Below are 19,710 nucleotides of genomic sequence, written 5' to 3' on the forward strand. Positions count from 1 at the left end.
TAACCTGTCTCGGTGCAGTGGACTTTAAGACCCAGTGGCGCACCAAACCTACACACATCCTCCGGTATACTTTAAATCATCTCTAGATTACTTATAATACCTAATACAATGTAAATGCTATGTAAGTAATTGTTATACTGTATTGTTTAGGGAATAATGACAAGAAGAAATTTTATTTCCAACAAAAACATTCAATATAACATAAAAATATACAGCTTCAAACGAACCGAATCAAACACGTGGTAAATGACTTATTGGAATAAATGTAGAACGTCACTGTCACTGTCACTATAAAACTTCAGTAACTTGTCTTTCTGCTTATTTAAATCATATACTGTGGTAGTTCCGACACTATTTTCTTCAGTAAGACGCCACACAGACACACCACGATCAAGCTTCTGCAATAACTCCACTTTCTGCGTTATTGATAGAGAAGGTTCCTTCTCTTTTTCTCATTGTTACCCATAGGGGTATCTGCAGCTGTTTTTGACATTTTCACAGTGAAATTAAACACAAAGTCAACAGTGAACACTAAATATCAGCGAACAGCAAATGCACGTGTAACCAGTACGAGCGCTGGGCCACAATTGACGCCTGGCGGCCTCTGCTAGTGCTACCACGTCACACCTAAGTGACGTCAGCTATTGGCGAAAAAAACTTCGGTTTTCGGAGCTTTTTGGATTTCAGAATTTCGGATAAAGGAATGTGCATCTGCACAGTTAAAAAGGACAGCTTTCCTAAGACATGACCAGCATTAATTTGATTGTTTTCTTGGAAAGGGTCACACATGGACAATAAGATGAATGGCTCACTCTCTGTTATCTGCTTCTTTGAGCTGAGAACTACTTTGATCAGCATGCAAAGGATGTTAATACTGGCCAAGACCCATGGTGGACAGATTGCATACCTATAAGCTCCCAGAATTTACAATGGGACTGCAGATTAACCAAGAATATTCAAGTACACAAAAGAAGTAGAATATTGTTAAAATGAGTTGGAAATTGGCTAAATTAAGTCAAACAAATATTTTGTGTAACACACATAAATGTTGCTGGTGAACGCAGCAGGCCAGGCAGCATCTCTAGGAAGAGGTACGGTTGACGTTTCGGGCTGAGACCCTTCGTCAGGACTAACTGAAAGAAGAGCTAGTAAGAGATTTGAAAGTGGGAGGGGGAGGGGGAGATCTGAAGTGATAGGAGAAGACAGGAGGGGAAGGGATGGAGCCAAGAGCTGGACAGTTGATTGGCAAAAGGGATAGGAGAGGATCATGGGACAGGAGACCCAGGGAGAAAGAAAAGGGGAGGGGGGAAAACCCCAGAGGATGGGCAAGGGGTATAGTGAAAGGGACAGAGGGAGAAAAAGGAGAGAGAGAAAAAGAATGTGTATATATAAATAACGGATGGGGTACGAGGGGGAGGTGGGGCATTAGCAGAAGTTTGAGAAGTCAAAGTTCATGCTATCAGGTTGGAGGCTACCCAGACGGAATATAAGGTGTTGTTCCTGCAACCTGAGTGTGGCTTCATCTTTACCGTAGAGGAAGCCGTGGATAGACATATCAGAATGGGAATGGGACGTGGAATTAAAATGTGTGGCCACTGGGAGATCCTGTTTTTTTTGGCGGACAGAGCGTAAGTGTTCAGCGAAATGACAACACCTTATATTCCAACTGGGTAGCCTCCAACCTGATGGCATGAACATTGACTTCTCAAACTTCCGCTAATGCCCCACCTCCCCCTCATACCCCATCCCATTATTTATTTATATACACACATTCTTTCTCTCTCTCTCCTTTTTCTCCCTCTGTCCCTCTCACTATACCCCTTGTCCATCCTCTGGGGTTTCTCCCCTTCCCCCTTTTCTTTCTCCCTGGGTCTCCTGTCCCATGATCCTCTCATATTCCTTTTGCCAATCAACTGTCCAGCTCTTGGCTCCAACCCTCCCCTTTCTGTCTTCTCCTATCATTTCAGATCTTCCCCTCCCCCTCCCCCTCCCACTTTCAAATCTCTTACTATCTCTTCTTTCAGTTAGTCCTGATGAAGGGTCTCGGCCCGAAATGTCGACTGTACCTCTTTCTAGAGATGCTGCCTGGCCTGCTGCATTCTCAGCAACTTTTATGTATGTTGCTTGAAATTGCAGCATCTGCAGATTTCCTCATGTTTGCGTTTTTAAATACTTTGTGTTTTTGTCATTCAGACTCCATGAAGAGATTTAACCAAAAGTTTGGCTGTTTTCCACATTTTGAAATTTAGAAGTAACACAAATGATTCAGGAATAGAAACAGTATTTTAAGGTTATTTTGGTGACAGTAAGCTTATAGAAAGGTGAAGTTGATATTGAACAATAGTTTGAGTTTAAATTTGTTTTAGAACAGAGTAAGAAATTAGCTGGCTAACAAATGGTATATCACTTCAGGTAAATGTAAAAAGGGGATGGTGATAGCGCAAACATTGATAAGCTATAATTCATCTGAAGAAGTAGAATTTTTTTGGATTGATGTTGGATCCATGAACACAGCATGTCTGTGATTTAAAAAATAAAGCTATTGGTAGCTTTGAATTTATCATTGGTGAGCATAATAACCTTGAATATTTATATTGAAGAACAAAGACTCGATATTTAATTGAATTATACATTCTTGGAAAAAAATGTGCTTAAAAGTGGCAGAAATTGGACAATAAAATATAAATTACACTTTTGTTCATTAACTGTGGAACATTAATCTATCAACGTTATGGAGAAATACTTGATAAATCAGGAGTCAGGGATCAGCAAAAGTATAAAATGTTGCAAGCAGCTCCTGTAATTCAGATAAATATGATATACTAGAAGAAAGGTGGTGAGCAACTTCTAAAATTTACCTAAAATCAACTTTCAATTAATAACTTGAAATAAAATTTTTACAATGTTGTTAAAAACATGTTGAAAAATAATTCAATGCCTTGCGTCTTTCTACCTAAATTCTACAAGAGAAATCCAAGAGAACTGAAAAGAATTAGTGAATGAGGACCTGATGATGTGGATCAACAACTGGAGGAACTGTGATGACTAATTTTCCTGCTAATTTGGTGAGGTGATAGAGTTCTTCAACATTAGTCTGTCTCAAGAACAACTGAACTGTACAAATAAAAAATACAGACACCTGGCAGGGAAGGCAAGGTATGCATTTCTTGTGCTTCAGTTCAATACTTAATACAGTTTTTGAGGTTGTTTCTTTTTTCCTTTTATTTTTCTTGCAGTAACCAGATAGTGTGAAATAGTTTTCTGGTTCCAAATAATTTACTTTCTGTTTTCTCTCCATGGGGAAAGCTGCTGCTAAGGACTCAAGAACCCAAGAGATGGAATCATGATTAAAATTTATTTTTATATCTAGATTTTTGTCAGTGCTGTTGTTCTAGTTGTTAGTTATAACTGCGATTTAAATAATCACTTTATCAGAAATTGGTTAAGATGTGCTTTTACATTTAATACTCAGAGAAATTTTATATTTAAATTGATGATAGAGGAAAATTATTGTATTACTTCAAAAATGATGTTTCAATTAAACACATTAAACAGTTTTATCAAATCTCTTTTGGTTCTTAGATCACAGAGTTTGGTACAGAAAGATTGTCTGGAATTTGCTAGATTAACAAAACCCTGCAGCTGATTCATTGTTTTTGTTTTTTCTTTGATGGGAATCAAGCTGTTTTGTGTTCACAATGGATTTTACTCTGATTTTATTTGTCTACTTTGTTGCACTGAATAAAAGTTTGATTGTTTATGTTTTAATTTTAAACAGTGAGGAGATTATTTACAGAGAACTTGTGATGGATTCCATTCCTGACTCACATTAACTTGTTGATGGAACTTTAATTGCACGATTGTTATCCTTAACTTCTTGAACTCTTTGGACAGTGCAACTGTGGCTTCCTCCAAAATACCCACTAAGGAAACCTATAAACCTATGAAATACCCACTTCAGAAACCAATAAATCTACAAACACGTGAATCAGAGTTTGTTGTGCAGGAGACATTATATTTGAAGAAAACTGAAATTTTGTATTCCTGTCCTGTTCAATTCAAGCCATCATAGCTTCTTTGCTAATTATGTCTAATGCCTGGCTGGATGGAGGCATATCAATAAAAAAGTGAAGACTAGTTAATAGCCACTCTAAAGGCTTTGCAGGTGACACGCTGAAACTGCGGTTCATCAATAAACAATCTTGAACTGAGGGATGTCTACTTCCTCACTGAGGTGTGATCTGTGCATGCATAGTTCACCAGTCTATACTTCAAAAGGTTTCTATTCTACACTTTCTGCTTGGGGGAGTGTAGCTAATAGTGGGTTTGATTGAGCTCCCGCTAGTGTGCCTCATTAACATGCCTGCTGTTCTTTTCCTCTTTCAATTTGTCTATAATGAAAGAATTGAATCCATGTAGAACAAAGTAGCGCTGATTTCACCTGCACGAATAGATGGAAATTGGGTCCAAAAAGTTGCCTTCCATTTATTAACTGAATAGTAAGATTGCTAATGAAAACTTATGATTAAAGTCCCTTTTCAGATTTCTAGAATAAAAATCTTTGGCTGCAATTGATAATTATTTTTTGCATTCACAGGATTAGAGTCATGCGAGGGTTATAAAATACATTCTTATTGGCTAACCCTCTCATTATGTTTAAGCTTTAAGTGGCTGAAGCAGAGTTAAATATACGCACATATATCATTTGGAATATTTTGGCCTTTGGGTATGTGAGATGAATTCCCAGAAAAAGTTCACTCTCAGCATCAGATAAACAAAGTATTAATGTACAGGCCTCACAGTAGCTTGGACTCAATGACTGTGTTGACATTACATAAAGCGGCAAATGCTTATTTAAATTAGACTCATTTAGCATTAAACAATTATCATCTAAAGACATATTCTCTATTCAAGGGGAATAAAATATAAAAGCAAGGAGATAATTCTGAGCCTTTTTAAGAACTAGTCAGGCCGTACTTGGAATATTGTCAACAGTTTTGGACCCCATATCTCAGAAAGGATGTGTTGTCATTGGAGAGAGTCCAGAGGAGGTTCACCAGGATTATTCTGGGAATGAAGGGGTTAACATATGAGGAGCATTTGGCAATTTTGGGCCTGTACTCACTGGAATTTAGAAGAATGCAGGGGGATCTCATGAAACCTATGGAATGTTGAAAGGGCTAGAGAGGGTGGATGTGGAGAGGATGTTTCCTATGGTGCGGGTATCCAGAACTACAGGATACAGCCTCAAAATTGAGGGGCAACCTTTTAGAACAGAGGTAAGAAGGAATTTTTTTTTAGCTAGAGAGTAGTAAATCTGTGGAATGCTCTGCTACAGATTGCAGTGGAGGCCAAGGTCATGCATGTATTTAAGGCAGAAGTTGATAATTGCCTGATCAGTCTAGGTAGCAAAGGATATGGCGAGAAGGCAGATGTATGGCTTGAGTGGGATTCAGGATCAGCCATGATGGAGCAGATTTGATGGGTTGAATGGCTTAATTCTGCTCTTATGTCTTATGGTCTTAAGCACATGGACTTAAATTTACATTTTATATTTCCAGATGTTGGTGAAGATCTGCTGAATATGTGCGAACGAAATATAATTGCAAATAAGCATATTTATGGGACAACAGGTAAGTTAAGGTTAGTAAATCCTTGAAAGAAATATAATCAAGTATTTTACATGATCCTACTGTGATGATTTATTCTAAATGGTTAATAATTAAGCTAAGAGTGTTAACTCACTTGCTACAGAAAATTTGAAATATTGTTTCTGAAGGTGGAAGGCTGCTGCAAGGAAAATTTGAGCCAATGAGTCCGTTTGAGTTTTTAGAACTTTGCAAATACTATAGTTGTGTCCAAGTACTGTGTAATACTAATAAAGTGCTAATTTTTGAATATTTGTCATAACATGGAGCTTTTGTGGAAAATGCTATAAGAATGGTTGCTGGAGAAGAATGTAAAAAAGAATTTTAGGGATAATAGATCTGCTGAAAATAATTAAACTAGTGAAGGAGCTATAATCATTTCTGTGCTTCTCAATTGTTGTTTAGCCATTTGTAGTTTTTAACTTTGTATCTTCAAGGTCAAGTTCAAGGTTATTGTCATTCAACCATACACATTAAGATACATGGGATCTGTGGTGAATTGGCAGTTTAGATTAAGAACTGGTTTGCCCATAGAATAGAGAAGGTAGTAATCAAAGGGACTTATTCTACCTGGAGGTTTGTGATTAGTAGTGTTCAGCAGGATCTGTACTAGGACTTCTGCTGTTTGTCATGTTTATAAATGACCTGGATGAAAATGTGGATGGGTGGGTTAGTAGATTTACAGATGATACAAAGATTGGTGGTGTTCTGGGTAGCATAGAAAACTGGCAAAAGAATGGGATATAGATAAGTTGCAGATATGGGCAGAGAAATGGCGGATGGAGTTTAACCTGGACACTTGAAGTGTACATCTTGGTGGGTCAAATGCAAAGAGAGAGATGGTACAATTAAAGGTGAGATCCTTTACAGTGTTAAAGAGCAGAAAGATCTTTGGGTCTAAATTCATATTTCCCCAAAAGTGGCTACACAGATTGATAGGACAGTTCGAAGGCACTGAGTTCAAAATTCAGAAAGTTATGTTACAGCTTTATAAAATTCTAATTACACTGCATCTGGAGTATTGCATACAGTTCTGTTTACCATGTTATAGAAAAGATATTGAGACTTTGGAGAGGATGCAGAAGAGGTTTACGAGGACGTTGCTAGCTTTAGAGGGCATGTTGAATTGAATTGACTTTATTACTTACATCCTTCGTATACATGAGGAGTAAAAACCTTTGTTAGCTCTCCGTCTAAATTGTGCAATGCACAATTATTAGTAATTTGTAATAAATAGTATGCACAACAGGACTGTCAATATAACATAGAAATACAATTGTATCAGCATAAATTAATCAGCCTGATGGCCTAGTGGAAGAAGCTGTCTTGGAGCCTGTTGGTCCTGGCTTTTATGCTCTGGTATCATTTCCCGGATGGTAGCAGCTGGAACAGTTTGTGGTGGGGGTGACTCGGGTGCCCAGTGATCTTTCAGGCCCTTTTTACACACCTGTCTTTGTAAATGTCCAGAATTGTGGGAAGTTCACATCTACAGATTCGCGGGGCTGTCGGCACCACTCTCTGCAGTGTCCTGCGATTGAGAGAAGTACAGTTCCCATACCAGGCAGTGATGGAGCCAGTCAGGATGCTCTCAATTTTGCCCCTGTAGAAAGTTCTTAGGATTTGTGGGCCCATACCAAACTTCTTCAACCGCCTGAGGTGAAAGAGGTGCTGTTGGGCTTTTTTCACCACACAGATGGTGTGTACAGACCACGTGAGATCCTCGGTGATGTATATGTCCAGGAACTTAAGGTTGTTCACCCTCTCAACCCCAGATCCATTAATATCAATAGGGGTTAGCCTGTCTCCGTTCCTCCTGTAGTCCACAACCAGCTCCTTTGTTCTTGCGACATTGAGGGAGAGGTTTTTTTCTTGACACCACTGTGTCAGGGTAATGACTTCTTCGCTGTAGGCTGCCTCGTTATTATTTGAGATTACGCCAATCAATGTAGTATCATCAGCGAATTTAATTAGCAAATTGGAGCTATGGTTGGTGACACAGTCATGGGTATATAGAGAATAAAGGAGGGGACTTAGGACATAGCCTTGAGAGGCACCTGTGTTAAGGGTTAGAGGGGCAGAGGTGAGGGAGCCCACTCTTACTGTCTGCTGGCGAACTGACAGGAAGTCAGGTAGATCTATAACAGGGGCTAAGGAGAGATCTGATTTTTTTTATATAGAGAGATACAGTGTGAAACAGGACCTTCCGGCCTTTTGAGTTGTGCCACCCAGCAAACCACCTTTTTAAATCTACCTTATTACAGGGCAATTTATAATGACCAATTAACCTACTAACAGGGATGTCTTTGGACTGTTGGGGGAAGCTGAAACATCCAGAGGATGTCGGAACTGAATCAGAACTCCAATGCGTAGGGCTAACTACTATGCTATTGTGGCACCCACTGAGATTTATAAGATTACGAGAGGCATAAATCGATCTTTTTCTAGCGTTGAAATGTCTAATACCAGAGGGCATGCATTTAAGATGAGAGGGTAATTTGAAAGAAGATGTGAGGGGCACGATTTTTACACAGAGTGATGGGTATCTGAAATGCTCTGCCTGGTTTGGTGGTAGATACATTAAGGATTTTTAAGAGACATTTAGATAGGTGCATGTATGTGTAGGAAGTGGAAGGATGTGGACATTGCGTAGGCAGATGAGATTAGTTAGCCATTTCGTTACTAATTTAATTGGTTCAGCATAATATCCTGCGCTGTTCTGTTCTTTGTTCTATGTATAAAGCTAAATGAAAATACATTCCCCAGGAAAACAAGGTGCAAAACACAGTACGTATATCACATACAGCACATAAAATAATATTAACACAGTTATATTAACAGATAAAAAGCTATTCTGTAGATGCACGAATTGACATAAAGTACCTATGTGACATATAGTTAAATATACAACACTATTACTACTACTGGACTGTCATAAATAATATGTACTGACTGATAGCAGGGCATTCAGCAGTCTCACAGCCTGAGGGAAAGAAGCTGTTAGCCAGACTAGCAGTCCTTGTCCTTCTACTGCAGAGCCTTCTGTATGACAGTAGGAGATCAATGAGATTCTGGAAAAGATGGGAGGGGTCCTTAAACACAGCACTTCTGGTGTATGTCCTGGATGTGGGGGAGAGAGACCCTGATGATTCTCTCAGCAGTCCTCACAAATGCGGCTCATATATTAACCCTTTCATTCCCAGGATCATTCTCATAATGGCAGCACAACCTTTTTTACATACGGGGCCCAAACTGCACACATTACTCCAAATGCAGTCTGACCAATGTCTTATAAAGCTTCAGCATTACATCCTTGCTTTATATTCTGGTCCTCTTGAAATGAGTGTCAATATTGCAAATGCCTTCCTTGCTACCAACTCAACTTGCAAGATGACTGAGGAAATCCTGTACTCGGACTCCCAAGTCCCTTTGCGCCACTGATTTCTGAATCCATTCTCCTTTTAGAAAATTATTTATGCCTTTATTCTTTCTGCCAAAGTACATGACCATATATTTCCTTACTCCCTATTCTATCTGCCACTTCTTTGCCAATTCTGCTAATCTGTTCAAGTCTGCAGACTTTCTGATTCCTCAACACTACCTGTCCCTCCAACTACCTTTGTATCACCTGTAAAAATGGCCACAAAGCCATCAAATTCTTCGTCCAGATCATTTACGTATAACATGAGCAGTAGTGGATTTAACAACCGACGCCTGTAGAGTACCACTTCTGAGCAGCAGTCACCCAGAGAAGGCTCCGTTTATTCCCAGTCTGTGCCTTCTTCCAGTCAGCCAATCTTCCTGTCCATGCTAATATCTTTCCTGTAATACCATAGACTCTTATCTTGTTTAGCAGGCTTATGTGTGGCACCTTGTCAATGGCCTGTGTCTTCCAAATTGCTCCCAGAAACTCCAGCCAATGCTGCTCTACTGTAATCCCTGATAGCGTTCCCATTCCAATCGACTTTGGCCAGCTTCTCTCTCATGCCTCTGCAGTTACCCTTACACAACTATAATACTAAAACATCTAAATTTTACTGCTCTCTCTGAAAGTGCAGGATGAATTCTATCACATTATGATCACTTCCCCCTAAGGGTTTTCTTTACCTTAAGGTCTCTAACCTAATATTATTCATTGCACAACGCCCAATTCAGAATTGTCTTTGCCTTAGTGGGCTCAACCATAAGCTGCTCCAAAAAGCCATCTTGTAGACATTGTCAAATTCCTTCTCTTGGGATTCAGCACCAGTCAGATTTTCCAAACCAAATGCATCTTGAAATCCAGGATGACCAATATAACATTTCCCTTATTGTATGCCTTTTCTATCTCTGTAGTATTTGTACCCCACATCGTGACTACTGTTTGGAGGCCTGTACATAACTCCCATCAGGGTTTTTTACCCTTTCAGTTTCTTAACTACCCATAAGCATTCTGCATCATCAGATCCTTTGTCACTTCTTTCTAAGGATTTAATTTCTTTTTTTGCCAACTAGCACTTGTGTAATTCAGAATCAGAGTCATGTTTTATTATCACTGTCCTATACGACACACATTTTTTGGCAGTAGCTGCACAATGCAAACCCATAAAATTACTATAAATTACAAAATAGTGCTGTAAAGGAATAACGAGGTAGTGTCAGTGGGTTCATGGACTGTTCAGATGACAGGGGAAGAAGCTGATCCTGAATTGAGGAGTTGCACATAAAAACTTGCTCTTCTCTGACATCATTTATATTATGTATATTGTTTATACGCTTCCTAATTGAGATATTTTGTACTGTGTATTATATAATAGGAAGTGAAATAAAAGTGAGAGAACTAGACTGGCTGAAAAGTGAAGTTTGCATAGGTAAGAATTCTATTTAATTGGAGTTTTATATCATTGTGCAAAGTGAAAATTTCTCTGTATTGCATTAAAAATTTGTACTCTGAGCTTTCCCTTGCAGACCAGGAAACCCATCAGTGTTCATTGACTTCAAGTCATTTGAGTTCAAGGTGTCAACTTACTTCACTCCATTTCTGTACTCTTACATTTATACCTCAGTTAGCATCTTCTCCTTTTAACTTTTCTTTCAGTGCACAAAGATCCCATTCTCCCCAGCCCTATAATATAACTGCCTCCTTTGCTACTTCAGCTCATCTACTTCTGAAATCTTATATATTTTGCATCTCTAAGCAACATAATTTCCATCAATTATTCTCCATACATCTCAACTATTCCTAATCTCTGGTGTACACATCCAGTCCTTCAGCTTATGTTAGCTCTTAATCAACGCCTTAGGTTTTCTTGAGTGTGCTTCTCTTTATCCAGGTGACATTCAGCCCAATAATTCTGCACTCACTAAGCTCTTTTTCTGATTAGAATTCTGTATGTTCTAATTCTACTATTGCTTAACTATTCACAGCTGTATCCTTTACCATGAAGTGATGCATTCACTGAATTCTTCCATAAAACTCTCGCTCTTTCCTAAACATTCCTTTGATCCATCATAGCATGAAATCAACCTTACTGACCAAACATCTCCTGATCATTCTCCCTTTGGCTGTTTGTCCAATTTTGACTTGTGCCTTGAGATCGTTTTGCATGACAACATTTGATAAATGCAAGTTGTTGTTAAGGTATCTTCCTCTTTTTGCATGGTGCCACTGGATTTTATTCTTTTAACTTTTTGGAGTTCATGTCTAACCTTTCAGTCTCGCTATTGTCGTGGTTTCTCGTTTCTTACAAACAACAAGGAGACGCAGAAAATCCTTCAAGAAGTTTTAAACTTTAATTTGCAAATCAAAGCTGAGACAATCAGAAAGCTAGTAGCTGACTGCCCATCGAGGCTTGTACACAGCATTCTTTATAGCAATCTCCTATCTTAGCTACATTATCATATCCAGACGGCCTGTGATCACATATCATCAATACATCCGCTCTCGACCTTCCACTATTGTTTTACTCCCCAATTTAATTATGTCCTAGTTTACTTTTTAGACCAGGTGTCCCCTCATCCCTAACCACAGTTATTTCTTAATTGGTCTTGTTTTGACATACTGCCACATATTTCATTACGTTACTCGCCACCGTTATCTTCCTACTTGGTTTCATTCTAGTTCTCTTCATGAATTAATAGTGATTAGGTCAAAAGTCATGGCTACATAGTGAATACCCTCTATTCAGCTAGCAGTGGTTACATAGTAAATATAGAAAATATAATGTGTGCATTTGAGTGAATACTGAAATACTGTTGAGTAAATACTGTAATACATAGAAAATACAATGTATGCATTTACATTTTCCAATACTATCTATTTGACTTGTTATGTTTTTCGTTTGGTTACTAGTTCATGAAATTAGTACTATCGTTTATGTTAAACATATCCTAGAAATAATTTATGTATTAAAAGTTAAATAATTTATGCACTAAAGTTGCCAATAATAATTGCTAAACTCTTGTTGATTTTCCTTTCAATTTTAGGTTTCTGTTTCCAAAGCAAAATTGGATTCAGAATCATAAATATCATTTATTTTTAAAATAGGAGTTACAAATGCAACCTCTTAAGATAATGTGCTATGCTTTAAGCAACACTCACAACACGCTGGAGGAACTCAGCAGGTCGGGCAGCATCCATGGAAAAGATCGGTCGACGTTTCGGGCCGGTACCCTTCGTCAGGACTGTAGAGGGAAGGGGCAGAGGCTCTATTAGGAAGGTGGAGGGAGGGTGGGAAGGAGAAGGCTGGTAGGTTCCAGGTGAAAAACCAGTAAGGGGAAAGATAAAGGGGTGGGGGAGGGGAGGCAGGGAGGTGATAGGCAGGAAAGGTGAAGAAAGAATAGGAGAAAACACGATGGGTAGTAGAAGGAGGCGGAACCATGAGGGAGGTGATAGGCAGCTGGGGGAGGGGGCAGAGTGACATAGGGATGGGGCACTTCACTTGTGAGTCTGTTGGGGTCACCTGTTGCATCCGGTGCGGCCTCCTCTACATCGGTGAAACCCGACGCAGATTGGGGGACCGCTTCGTCGAGTACCTCCGCTCCGTCCGCCAAAACAGACAGGATCTCCCAGTAGCCACCCACTTCGACTCTGCTTCCCACTCCCATTCAGATATGTCCATACATGGCCTCCTCTACTGCCATGATGAGGCTAAACTCAGGTTGGAGGAGCAACACCTCATATACCGTCTAGGTAGTCTCCAGCCCCTTGGTATGAACGTAGAATTCTCCAACTTCCGGTAATTCCCTCCCCCTCCCTTCCCCTATCCCTATGTCACTCCGCCCCCTCCCCCAGCTGCCTATCACCTCCCTCATGGTTCCGCCTCCTTCTACTACCCATTGTGTTTTCCCCTATTCTTTCTTCACCTTTCCTGCCTATCCCCTCACTGCCTCCCCTCCCCCACCCCTTTATCTTTCCCCTTACTTTTTTTTCACCTGGCACCTACCAGCCTTCTCCTTCCCACCCTCCCCCACCTTCTTTACAGGGCCTCTGCCCCTTCCCTCTACAGTCCTGACGAAGGGTTCCAGCCCGAAATGTCAACCGATCTTTTCCATGGATGCTGCCCGACCTCCAGCATATTGTGAGTGTTGCTTTGACCCCAGCATCTGCAGATTATTTTGTGTGTGCAATGCTTTAAATTATCTTTTAACTGCAGATAAAAGCCCATACTGTTGGTCGGAAGAAGAAATAGCTCAATTGTATGATCAGACAGATGTGCTTCTTGCTGCTGATGGTAAGAGGGTCCTGTCCTGTCCTGTATTTACAATGCATTGAATTAAAATATCAATACTGCAGAACTGTTTTTATCTTTTAAAATATTGTTTTCTTGGAAACCTTGGAATACACCTCGAGTATGGTGGTTTATTTTGTGATTATTTCCTTATCCGTATACCTAAAGTTTCACTCTTTAAAAAATGCAGAAAACAGTCTACTTTCTGAGTGCAGTTAGTCAGTATACTAAGTATAATGCTATAGGAAGTAAGGACCATTCATCATCCAGAGCTCTTACTATTCTTTCTTGAAGAAATATTCTTCTTCTTACATAATGGTATAATCTCAGCAGTTATCATGTATCTGATTAACTTAAATAAATTTAGGCCTTCCATTCTGAAATTTCATGACCATATTTCACCACTTTTCCCTCAGTTGGTACATTTTTAATAGCTTATGGAGCTAAGTTTCAATGTTTCCAAAAAATAATCATGTTACCTGGCTCATGTAGTGTACACATCACACCAATTTAATGCAGTTTACTAATTATAATGATTATAGCATTCATCCAGTTGTAATTGTTTGTGTACTGACTATGTTTTTCAGCAGGAGACCAATATTCAGCAAATGAAGTTAGCTATCACTGCTTGAAGCTAGCTTCACATCAAATTGTGGCCGTCCTTATTTCGCAACTGAGGCTAACTTAGAAAAATGAGAAATACCATAACGTAAGAGAGAACAAGTTCAGAAATTTTCAGATGTATAAAAAGCCTAAATGAAGAAGCAAAGATTGGGATGCTGTCCTGACACTTGAGTCAGAGAATCAAACAACATGGGATCTGGCCTTTTGACCCCCGAGTCCATTATTTGCAGTACAGCAGGTTCAAGAAATCATATAGAATATAGTGTCACAAGATGTTCAGTGATCTGATGCAAGTGTCACGGTTTGTTAATAGCTTCAAATGTCCTGGGACTAGTCGAGTAAACTCATCCACTAGTAACTTCTGGTCATTCCATTACTCATCCAATACCGATCACTTTCAGTCAGGACTCATGCCTAAAATTAGCATGCTCCACACCACCTTCGCATACTTAGCAATATATAAGCCTCACTCTCATCATAGCTTGAACACTTTGTCAACTGCAATCATGATAGCCATATTACTCAATGTCACACACCTCTCCCATGCAGGATAATAATAATGAAAACAACAGCAACTTATTTCAACTTATTTACAGAGCATTTTTCATACAGACAATATTGTTCAAAGTGCTTTACAATAAGAAAAAATGCAAACGTGAAAATGAAAGACAAAAAGATGTCAGTTAAAAGCAAAGTTAAATAAATAGGTTTTGAGCTAGCGTTTAAAAGTGTCAATTGAAACTGCATCCCTTATAGTTGTTGATTCCATAGTTTAGAAGCATAGTTAAAAAAAACAGACCTGCCAATTCTCTTTGAGCAAGATTGTTTAAATTTAAGAGACTAGCAGAAGAAGACCTGAGAGCTCGAGCAGGATCATTAAACAAAAGTGATTTTGCAATGTACTCCAGTCCCAGACTATTAAGAGCTTTAAAAACAAGTAAGAGAACTTTAAAATTAATTCTAAAAGATACAGGAAGCCAAAGCAGAGTAGCTAGGATGGGCGTGATATGCTCCCTCATCCTGGATTTAGTTAAAAGTCTAGCGGCAGTATTCTGAATGAATTGAAGTTTGTCAATAGATTGCTTTGGAAGACCAGTAAAAAGTGTGTTGCAGTAATCTAGTCTATTTGATATAAAGATATGAGTTAGTTTGTCAGGATAAGGAAGAATACAATCAAACATGACAGCAAATATACAGAAGGGACAGATGCAACAATGTCTCGTAACCATGTGGAGGAATGGGTACAATCCATCACTAGAATCCTGAGATTGCTCTCTTCTCATAATCATCTTCTTCTCAATCCATGTTCTTTTATGAATTAAGCTCCTCTTCGTAAGCTTCTCATAGATCACTGCAAATTAAACCAAGATAATATAGGCAGAAAACTTTTAAGGAAAATTCAAAGAGATTTTATAAATATATTAAGGAAATAAGAGTAACTAGAAAGATAATATAATGACCAAAGGAGAGTCCTTTATGTGAAGCTGCAGGAGATGGGTAAGATCCTAATAAATATTTCTCTGCTTTTACCATGGAGAAACACTTCAGAACTAGGAAAGGTAAATGGGGAGGTCATGAGGATAGTACACTTTACAGTAGAGGAAAACAGAAGTTTTTTAAGGTAAAACCTTAAAAGGTATGAACATGGCATACAGTAGTGATCAAATGTCCAATTAAGTTAAAACCTTCCTCCATATCCTTCCATTTCCTGCATATTCATGTGCCTATTTAACATTCTCTTTGTTACTTCTTTTGTATTTGCCTCCACCACCATTCCAGGCACCCACCACTATTAATCTATAAAGAACTTACCCCTCACATCTCCTTTGAACTTACCCCCCTCTCACCTTAAATGCATGCCTTCTGGTATTAGACATTGCAACGCTGGGAAAAAAGTACTAGCTCCCATAATCCTATAATCAATCCCTCCCATAATCTTATAAATCTCTATTACAGTATTCCAGAGAAAACAACCAAAGTTTTTCCAACCTCTCCTTATATCACGTGACAGGCAGCATCCTGGTAAACCACTATTGCACCCTCTCTAAAGCCACAAAATCCTTCCTATAATGGGGTTACCAAAAACAAATACAACTCCAAATGCAGCTTACATAGAGCTTTATAAAGCTGCAACATAACTTCCTCACTCTTGAATTCAGTTCCTCAACTCATAAAAGCAAGCATGCCTTATACCTTCTTTACCACCCACCCTATCAACATTTGTAGCCACTTTCAGGGAACTATGGGCTTAGACCTATGACGCTATGATCCCTCTGTACATCAACAATGTTAAGGGCTTTGCTCTTTGATCTCCCAAAGTGCAACACTTCACATTTGGCTGTGTTTAGCTCCATCTGCCATTTCTTGGCCCATAACTGCAACTAATCTATATCCCACTATATCCTTAGCCTCTATACTTCCTTTTTTTTGAAATTTATTTTTTATTGAAGTTCATCATCAAACAAATATTTCCATAAGATGTATTTCAGATACTGTACATATATATCATATATTTGTCACAAATCTCCACATAATATTTATCTGAGTATACACTTATAGAAAGGAGACAAAAGAAAGAACAATCGAAAGAAGAAAAATATGTACAAAGTAGGGAGTGATTTTTTTTTACAACATATTCATTGACTTGTGAGAATAATATCAGGCCTATGATGTCTTATGTAGTTAAACCATTTTTCCCAGTATGAATCAAATTGTTCCAACTTATGATTAACAGATGCTGTTATCTTCTCCATTTTGTAAATGTCCATTGTAATTTCCATCCATACATTTAAAGTTGGGCTCTCCTGTGATAACCATTTCCTGGTAAGGGTCTTTTACCAGCCACCAGCTGTATATTCATTAAATATTTATCTCTTTTTCAACCATTCTTGAGGTATATACCCAAAATATATGGTCTTACTCTCTAAGGGTATTTCACATTTAAAGATATCTTGTAGGGCATTATGTATCCCACTCCAATAGTCTTTGATAACGGGGCATTCCCAGAAAATATGATAATGGTTTGCATTTTGATTTCCACAATTTCTCCAGCAAACAGGGAGGTTACTATCATAATAGGATTTCTGAGAGGGTGTAATAAAATATCAAGTTTTTCTACCCAAACTCCCTCCATTTCTGTAAACTGGTACACTTCCATTGATACCTCCATATTATTGTCCATTCTTCCTCAGATATTATTATCCCTCCTTCCTTCTCCCATTTTATTTTAATGTATGAAGTCAAATGTGTTTTAAGATTTGACAAACCCTTATACACACTTGAAATGATTCTACTACTGTTGTCTGAATTATATGCTTTTCTAAATAGCTCTATCAGACATGTACTTGCCTTGGTTACATTTTTAACCGTCCTATTAACATACTGTCGCATCTGTAAATACCGATAAAAGTCTTGTTTTTCTAATAAGTGTTTCTCTTTGGGCATTTCAAATCTGAACAGTGTTCCTTCTTTCATTATATTGCAAATAGCTGTTATTCCTTTAGCTGTCCAGTCCTTAAATGTAGCATCCAGTTTATTCGGCGTAAAATCCGAGTCATATGCACACCACTTAAGAATTGCAATGTCTCTCGCTAGTTTATATTCTTTTATAGTAGCTTTCCATATTTTAAGAGTCCATTTCACCCACAGGTTACCAACAGTATTTATGTAACTTTGTAGGTTGTTATCAACCAAAATTGCCTGTATGGGCTGGAAAGTATCCTCTCCTCAATGTTTTTCCATTCAGCGTCATATGGTGGGTTGCACCAGCATATCACAGCTCTCAACGGTGCTGCAAAATAATAATCTCTAAGAGAAGGTAGGCCCCATCCCCCCTTTTCCTTGGCTAATTGAAAAGTTTTGAGACAAACCCTAGGCCCTTTGCCATATATATCTTGATAGCATCTTGTTCCATTCATTGAATTGATTTTGGTTAATCTCTATTGGTAGGGTCTGGGCAGTATATTAATTTTAATAGATTCAATCCTTGAACTGAGACCAAGAAAAGGAATTAGGTTCCATCTTGTTATATCGTCCTTAATTTTTTTTATATATAGGCTGATAATTGCATTCTGATAATTTTGCCAAATCTTTTGGCATTATGTTGCCCAAATATTTGACAGACTCTGTTTGCCATGCCCAAGGATATCTACTTTCAATTTCTCCTGGAAACCTGGAAACTATTCAAACTAGTTGGGATTTATCTGTGTTGATCTTGTATCCTGATAACTGGCCATATTGTTCAAAGGATATTGTTCAATTTAGGTAAAGAGTATGTTGGTTGCCCTAGATAGATCAAAATGTCATCCGCGTAACAGGCCAATTTATGCCCTGTCCCTTTAACAGTAATTCCCCTGATATCTTGATTTTGTCTGATGTATTGAGCTAATGGTTCCAGATATAATGCGAAGAGTAGCGGTGACCATGCACAACCTTGTCTCGTGCCCCTTTCTAGGGTAAAACTATTAGATAAATATCTATTGATTTTAATCCTAGCAGTAGGATTGTCATATAGTGCCTGTATAGTTTGGTCTTTGTAGACCAACTCTATGTAAAACTCTGTAAAGAAAATTCCTATTAACCGAATCAAATGCCTTTTCAGCGTCCACACTTATCACTATTGCTTCAATTTCGTTTTTTTTTAATATGGTCCATAATGTGAAGTGTCCTTCGTATATTGTCTTGTGTTTGGCGTTGTTGTGTAAAACCTGTCTGATCATTATGTATCATTGTGGGTAGAAACTCTTCTAATCGTTTGGCCATGATGGAGGTAAATATTCTATAATCCACATTAAGAACAGATATTGGTCTAAATGACCCACATTGCATTTTATCCTTGCCTTCTTTCGGTATAGCTGAGATTATCGCCTCCTTCCAGCTGGGTGGCATTTGTGCCTTTCTTAGAGCCCAATTCAGTGTGGGGAGTAAAACAGGAATTAACTCATTTCTAAGTTCTTTATACCACTCTGCCATATATCCATCTGATCCTGGTGACTTGCTTAATTTAAGCCTACTAATTGCAGTTTTTAGTTCAGCTTCAGTTATGTCAGCAGTCATCGTTCTATTTTGTTCTTTGCTTAAAGTGGGTAACTCTAACGAATTCTGGAAGGTGTCAGTTTGGGTTGTGCTTCCCTCTGGAACTTTGGAATATAGAGTTTCATAAAACGTTTCGAAAGCTTCTTGAATTTCACTTAGCTTATTTTTTATCACTTTTATTCTTGGATCCCTAATTCTATGAATTGTATTTTCTGCTATTTTTTTTATCAGTTTCCACGCTAGTATTTTCATAGATTTAGATCCACTTTCATAGTGTCTCTGTTTCAGAAAGATTAAAGTTTTTCTAATTTCTTGTGTAGCCAAACTATTAATTTCATTCCTGATTTTTTAAATTTCCTCTAGTGTATCCTGTGCCAAACTCAATGTGTTTTTTCCTAGCTCCTTCAGCTTATTTTGTAAATCCGCTGATGTTTTATTCCTTTCTTTTATATGAAGATATCGCTATAATTTTCCCTCTTAAGACAGCTTTCAGAGTATCCCATAGAATGGGAGGTGAAACCCTTCCATTATCACTGAATACTAAGTAAAGACCAATTTCTTTTTTAATTTCTTCCTTAAAATAGGGATCATTGAGTAGACTTGAATTTAGTTTCCAAATAGTATTCTTTGGTTGTAGGTCAAAATCAACAGATAAATATATAGGTGCATGGTTACTTACATCTGTTATCCCAATTCCA

At 38.3% G+C, this 19,710-nt stretch overlaps 1 protein-coding gene and 1 long non-coding RNA gene across 6 annotated transcripts in view; one reads left to right on the top strand and one right to left on the bottom strand.

Moving 5' to 3' along the window:
* mettl22 (methyltransferase 22, Kin17 lysine) overlaps positions 1-19,710 on the top strand; it is a 55,687-nt gene that overhangs the window by 16,017 nt on the left and 19,960 nt on the right. For all 5 annotated transcript variants that reach the window (XM_063059009.1, XM_063059008.1, XM_063059012.1 and 2 more), the window contains exons 6-8: positions 5,562-5,633; positions 10,442-10,495; positions 13,280-13,357. In XM_063059009.1, the coding sequence (XP_062915079.1) occupies positions 5,562-5,633; positions 10,442-10,495; positions 13,280-13,357 (204 nt within the window). The remainder of the gene's footprint in view (positions 1-5,561; positions 5,634-10,441; positions 10,496-13,279; positions 13,358-19,710) is intronic.
* The window catches only part of LOC134351992 (uncharacterized), a 43,316-nt gene continuing 38,182 nt past the window's right edge, over positions 14,577-19,710 (bottom strand). Inside the window, exon 4 of the long non-coding RNA XR_010019320.1 lies at positions 14,577-15,329. This is a non-coding gene — a long non-coding RNA (uncharacterized LOC134351992). The remainder of the gene's footprint in view (positions 15,330-19,710) is intronic.

Source organism: Mobula hypostoma, chromosome 9 (assembly GCF_963921235.1).
Source record: "Mobula hypostoma chromosome 9, sMobHyp1.1, whole genome shotgun sequence".
Classification (NCBI taxonomy): domain Eukaryota; kingdom Metazoa; phylum Chordata; class Chondrichthyes; order Myliobatiformes; family Myliobatidae; genus Mobula; species Mobula hypostoma.